This window comes from Procambarus clarkii, chromosome 21 (assembly GCF_040958095.1).
Source record: "Procambarus clarkii isolate CNS0578487 chromosome 21, FALCON_Pclarkii_2.0, whole genome shotgun sequence".
NCBI classification, from domain to species: domain Eukaryota; kingdom Metazoa; phylum Arthropoda; class Malacostraca; order Decapoda; family Cambaridae; genus Procambarus; species Procambarus clarkii.
The window spans coordinates 21,889,582-21,896,543 of record NC_091170.1 but is presented as its reverse complement, the minus strand read 5'-3'; the positions used below and the strand labels follow the sequence as shown (position 1 = coordinate 21,896,543).

At 52.9% G+C, this 6,962-nt stretch overlaps 1 protein-coding gene across 1 annotated transcript; it reads right to left on the bottom strand.

The window, feature by feature from the left end:
* Nucleotides 1-3,489: 3,489 nt before the first annotated feature.
* LOC123760818 (splicing factor 1-like) lies at nt 3,490-4,728 on the bottom strand. The gene has a single exon (XM_045746604.2). It carries the CDS (start codon nt 4,726-4,728, stop codon nt 3,490-3,492), a length of 1,239 nt encoding a protein of 412 aa, XP_045602560.2.
* Nucleotides 4,729-6,962: the final 2,234 nt, after the last annotated feature.

Genomic DNA, 6,962 nt, shown 5'->3' with positions numbered 1-6,962 from the left:
ATTAATTGAATTCTACGATCAGGCAAGAAAGAGAGGGGCGGGCAGACTGCATATTTTTGGATTGCCAGAAAGCCTTTGATACAGTACCACACAAGAGGCTAATGAAAAAGCTGGAGATACAGGCAGGAGGGAAAGGGAAGGTACTCCATTGGATAAAGGAGTACCTAAGTAACAGAAAACAGCGAGTCACTGTGAGGGGTGAGGTCTCAGATGGCGAGACAGCACCAGTGGAGTCCCGCAGGGTTCAGTCCTTGGTCCTACACTTTCCTGTGTATAGAATCTTTCCTGTGATTGTTTGCTGATGATGCAAAAATTATGAGGATGATTAAGATGGAGGAAGACAGTATGAGACTACAAGATGACCTAGACAGACTGCATGAATGGTCCAACAAATGGCTACTAAAGTTCAACTCCGAGTGTAAGGTAATGAAACTAGGCGGTGGAAACAGGAGGCCAGACACAGGATACCGAATGGGAGATGAAGTCCTTCATGAAACGGACAGAGAGAAAGATCTAGGAGTTGATATCACACCAAACTTATCTCATGAAGCCCACATAAAAGGAATAACATCGGCGGGGTATGCGAGGCTGGCTAACATCAGAACAGCCTTCAGGAACCTGTGTAAGGAATCATTCAGAATCTATACCACATATGTAAGACCAATCCTGGAGTATGCGGCCCCAGCATGGAGCCCGTACCTGGTCAAGCACAAGACGAAGCTCGAAAAAGTTCAGAGGTATGCCACTAGGCTAGTCCCAGAACTAAGAGGCATGAGTTATGAGGACAGGCTGCGTGAGAAACACCTCACAACACTGGAAAACAGAAGAGTAAGGGGAGACATGATCACTACCTACGAAATTCTCAGAGGAATTGACAGGGTAGACAAGGATAAACTATTCAACACTGGCGGTACGCGAACAAGGGGACACAGGTGGAAACTGAGTACTTAAATGAGCCACAGGGACGTCAGAAAGAACTTTTTCAGTGTCAGAGTAGTTAACAGGTGGAATGCATTAGGCAGTGATGTGGTGGAGGCTGACTCCATACACAGTTTCAAATGTAGATATGATAGAGCCCAGTAGGCTCAGGAATCTGTACACCAGTTGATTGACAGTTGAGAGGCGGAACCAAAGAGCCAAAGCTCAACCCACGCAAGCACAACTAGGTGAGTACATGTTCTTGTTCTGACCTTTTTATCATATAATGTCGGGGGTTATATGGACCAACAGCTGTATAAACAGGACCAACAGTTGTATAAACAGGACCAACAGCTGTATAAACAGGACCAACAGCTGTATAAACAGGACCAACAGTTGTATAAACAGGACCAACAGCTGTATAAACAGGACCAACAGCTGTATAAACAGGACCAACAGCTGTATAAACAGGACCAACAGTTGTATAAACAGGACCAACAGTTGTATAAACAGGACCAACAGCTGTATAAACAGGACCAACAGTTGTATAAACAGGACCAACAGTTGTATAAACAGGACCAACAGTTGTATAAACAGAACCAACAGTTGTATAAACAGAACCAACAGTTGTATAAACAGAACCAACAGTTGTATAAACAGAACCAACAGTTGTATAAACAGGACCAACAGTTGTATAAACAGGACCAACAGTTGTATAAACAGAACCAACAGTTGTATAAACAGGACCAACAGCTGTATAAACAGGACCAACAGTTGTATAAACAGGACCAACAGTTGTATAAACAGGACCAACAGCTGTATAAACAGGACCAACAGCTGTATAAACAGGACCACCAGTTGTATAAACAGGACCAACAGTTGTATAAACAGGACCAACAGTTGTATAAACAGGACCAACAGTTGTATAAACAGGACCAACAGTTGTATAAACAGGACCAGCAGTTGTATAAACAGGACCAACAGTTGTATAAACAGGACCAACAGTTGTATAAACAGAACCAACAGTTGTATAAACAGGACCAACAGCTGTATAAACAGGACCAACAGTTGTATAAACAGGACCAACAGTTGTATAAACAGAACCAACAGTTGTATAAACAGGACCAACAGCTGTATAAACAGGACCACCAGTTGTATAAACAGGACCAACAGCTGTATAAACCGGACCAACAGTTGTATAAACAGGACCAACAGCTGTATAAACAGGACCAACAGTTGTATAAACAGAACCAACAGTTGTATAAACAGGACCAACAGCTGTATAAACAGGACCAACAGTTGTATAAACAGGACCAACAGTTGTATAAACAGAACCAACAGTTGTATAAACAGAACCAACAGTTGTATAAACAGGACCAACAGCTGTATAAACAGGACCAACAGTTGTATAAACAGGACCAACAGTTGTATAAACAGAACCAACAGTTGTATAAACAGAACCAACAGTTGTATAAACAGGACCAACAGTTGTATAAACAGGACCAACAGGTGTATAAACAGGACCAACAGTTGTATAAACAGGACCAACAGCTGTATAGACAGGACCAACAGTTGTATAAACAGGACCAACAGTTGTATAAACAGGACCAACAGTTGTATAAACAGGACCAACAGCTGTATAAACAGGACCAACAGTTGTATAAACAGGACCAACAGCTGTATAAACAGGACCAACAGTTGTATAAACAGGACCAACAGCTGTATAAACAGGACCAACAGCTGTATAGACAGGACCAACAGTTCTATAAACAGAACCAACAGCCCCTGAGTGCCGGTACTCCTGCCCCTGAGCGCCGGTACTCGTGCCCCGGAGTGCCGGTACTCCTGCCCGTGAGTGCCGGTACTGCTGCCCCTGAGTGCCGGTACTCCTGCCCGTGAGTGCCGGTACTCCTGCCCCTGAGTGCCGGTACTCCTGCCCCTGAGTGCTGGTACTCCTGCCCGTGAGTGCCGGTACTCCTGCCCCTGAGTGCCGGTACTCCTGCCCGTGAGTGCCGGTACTCCTGCCCCTGAGTGCCGGTACTCCTGCCCCCTGAGTGCTGGTACTCCTGCCCGTGAGTGCCGGTACTCCTGCCCCTGAGTGCCGGTACTCCTGCCCGCTGAGTGCCGGTACTCCTGCCCGTGAGTGCCGGTACTCCTGCCCCTGAGTGCCGGTACTCCTGCCCCCTGAGTGCCGGTACTCGTGCCCCTGAGTGCCGGTACTCCTGCCCCTGAGTGCCGGTACTCCTGCCCCTGAGTGCCGGTACTCGTTCCCCTGAGTGCCGGTACTCCTGCCCCTGAGTGCCGGTACTCCTGCCCCTGAGTGCCGGTACTCGTGCTCCTGAGTGCCGGTACTCCTGCCCCTGAGTGCCGGTACTCGTGCCCCTGAGTGCCGGTACTCCTGCCCCTGAGTGCCGGTACTCGTGCCCCCTGAGTGCCGGTACTCGTGCCCCTGAGTGCCGGTACTCCTGCCCCTGAGTGCCGGTACTCGTGCCCCCTGAGTGCCGGTACTCGTGCTCCTGAGCGTGTACTGGAGCGTGAGAGTGCGTACGGGGAGCGTGGTTGAGAGCGTGTTCAGGGGGGGGGGGGCGGCGGGCCCCACTCCGCCTCAACCTTCAAAAGACCTTTTTTCCTAAACTCTTTTGGGGATTTCTTGGAAAAGATGAAACGCGCCTCCCTCATTAACCCAAGTTGGTGTTGCCATGATGGCAGGGTTGTGTTGCCATGATGGCAGGGGTGCCAGGGTCGTGTTGCCATGATGGCAGGGGTGCCAGGGTCGTGTTGCCATGATGGCAGGGTTGTGTTGCCATGATGGCAGGGTTGCCAGGGTTGTGTTGCTATGATGGCAGGGTTGCCAGGGTTGTGTTGCCATGATGGCAGGGGTGCCAGGGTCGTGTTGCCATGATGGCAGGGGTGCCAGGGTCGTGTTGCCATGATGGCAGGGGTGCCAGGGTCGTGTTGCCATGATGGCAGGGTTATGTTGCCATGATGGCAGGGTTGCCAGGGTTGTGTTGCCATGATGGCAGGGTTGCCAGGGTTGTGTTGCCATGATGGCAGGGGTGCCAGGGTCGTGTTGCCATGATGGCAGGGTTGTGTTGCCATGATGGCAGGGGTGCCAGGGTTGTGTTCCCATGATGGCAGGGGTGCCAGGGTCGTGTTGCCATGATGGCAGGGTCGTGTTGCCATGATGGCAGGAGTGTCAGGGTTGTGTTGCCATGATGGCAGGGGTGCCAGGGTTGTGTTGCCATGATGGCAGGGGTGCCAGGGTCGTGTTGCCATGATGGCAGGGTCGTGTTGCCATGATGGCAGGGTTGCCAGGGTCGTGTTGCCATGATGGCAGGGGTGCCAGGGTTGTGTTGCCATGATGGCAGGGTTGTGTTGCCATGATGGCAGGGTTGCCAGGGTTGTGTTGCCATGATGGCAGGGTTGCCAGGGTTGTGTTGCCATGATGGCAGGGTTGCCAGGGTTGTGTTGCCATGATGGCAGGGGTGCCAGGGTCGTGTTGCCATGATGGCAGGGTTGTGTTGCCATGATGGCAGGGGTGCCAGGGTTGTGTTGCCATGATGGCAGGGGTGCCAGGGTCGTGTTGCCATGATGGCAGGGTCGTGTTGCCATGATGGCAGGGTTGCCAGGGTCGTGTTGCCATGATGGCAGGGGTGCCAGGGTTGTGTTGCCATGATGGCAGGGTTGTGTTGCCATGATGGCAGGGTTGCCAGGGTTGTGTTGCCATGATGGCAGGGTTGTGTTGCCATGACGGCAGGGTACCAGGGTTGTGTTGCCATGATGGCAGGGTTGCCAGGGTTGTGTTGCCATGACGGCAGGGTACCAGGGTTGTGTTGCCTTGTTCAGGGAATAATGGCAGGATAAAGTACCTTAACTTTACTGTGGAACTTTAACTTTACTGTGGAACTTTAACTTTACTGTGGAACTTTAACTTTACTGTGGAACTTTAACTTTACTGTGGAACTTTAACTTTACTGTGGAACTTTAACTTTACTGTGGTACTTTAACTTTACTGTGGAACTTTAACTTTACTGTGGTACTTTAACTTTACTCTGGTACTGGTTCTTTAACGCGGCTCTCCTCAAAATCCATAACATTTGTCAGATCAATACTGAGGTGTGCAGCACCGGCCTGGAATACTTCCCTTGTGAAACTTATAGGTAATACGTATAGGCTACAACCGTTCACACCGAGGTCAGTGTCAGGGCTGAGCCACGAAGATGGGCTAATGGGATTAAATACCACAACCCTAGAACATAGATAAAACCGTAGTGATATGACCACAACATGGAAGATACTAAGGGGAGCAGACAAGCTGAGCAAGCGAGCAGGAAACTGGGAACATCAGCAGAAGATCAGTAAAAACTGGAAGTGCAAAATACAAAGATAATTACACGGCATGAGGTAGAATGAGGGGAGCAGGCGGGATCAAGGAGCTAGAGCTCACCCCGCCGTAGTGAGTGAGAGGTGAGTACAGGCGCCGGCTGACCACTCACACACCCATACGTGCTGCTGACACTAAGAGGGATTATGGGTCGTTATTCCCCAGCCGGGCCTCCCTTAGTTCTTGTGAGCAGTGACGGTGTTGACACACGCCTGCGCCGGCCCGCTGCCCTATACACTTCACCTACCCGTCCCTCCCTCCCACCCTACCAACCCTTCACCTACCCCTCCCTCCCTCCCTCCCTACCAACCCATCACCTACCCCTCCCTCCCTCCCTCCCTACCAACCCTTCACCTACCCCTCCCTCCCTCCATCCCTACACTTCACCTACCCCTCCCTACCAACCCTTCACCTACCCCTCCCTCCCTCCATCCCTACCAACCCTTCACCTACCCCTCCCTCCCTACCAACCCTTCATCTACCCCTCCCTCCCTCCCAACCCTTCATCTACCCCTCCCTCCCTCCCAACCCTTCATCTACCCCTCCCTCCTTCCCAACCAATCATCTACCCCTCCCACCCTCCAACCCAACCCTTCATCTACCCCTCCCTCCCTCCTTCCCAACCAATGATCTACCCCTCCCACCCTCGCTCCCAACCAATCATCAACCCCTCCCACCCTCCCTCCCAACCAATCATCTACCCCTCCCAGCCTCCCTCCCAACCTTTCATCTACATCCCAACCCTTCATCTACCCCTCCCTCCCTCCCTCCCAACCCTTCATTTACCCCTCCCTTCCTCCCTCCCAACCCTTCACCTACCCCTCCCTCCCTCCAAACCCTTCATCTGCCCCTCCCTCCCTCCCTCCCTCCCACCCCTTCACCTACCCCTCCCTCCCTCCCAACCCTTCACCTACCCCTCCCTCCCTCCCAACCCTCCACCTACCCCTCCCTCCCAACCCATCACCTACCCCTACCTCCCACCCAACGCTTCACCTACCCCTCCCTCCCACCCAACCCTTCACCTACCTCTCCCTCCCACCCAACACTTCACCTACCCCTCCCTCCCACCCAACCCTTCACCTACCCCTCCCTCCCACCCAACCCTTCACCTATCCCTCCCTCCCACCCAACCCTTCACCTACCCCTCCCTCCCACCCAACCCTTCACCTACCTTTCCCTCCCACCCAACCCTTCACCTACCCCTCCATCCCACCCAACCCTTCACCTACCCCTCCCTCCCACCCAACCATTCACCTATCCCTCCCTCCCACCCAACCCTTCACCTACCCCTCCCTCCCACCCAACCCTTCACCTACCCCTCCCTCCCACCCAACCCTTCACCTACCCCTCCCTCCCACCCAACCCTTCACCTACCTCTCCCTCCCTCCCAACCCTTCACCTACCCCTCCCTCCCTCCCTCCCTCCCTCCCTCCCTCCCTCCCACCCAACCCTTCACCTACCCCTCCCTCCCTCCCAACCCTTCACCTACCCCTCCCTCCCTCCCTCCCTCCCTCCCACCCAACCCTTCACCTACCCCTCCCTCCCTCCTTCCCTCCCTCCCTCCCTCCTTCCCTCCCTCCCTCCCTCCCACCTAACCCTTCACCTACCCCTCCCTCCCTCCCACCTAACCCTTCACCTACCCCTCCCTCCCTCCCTCCCT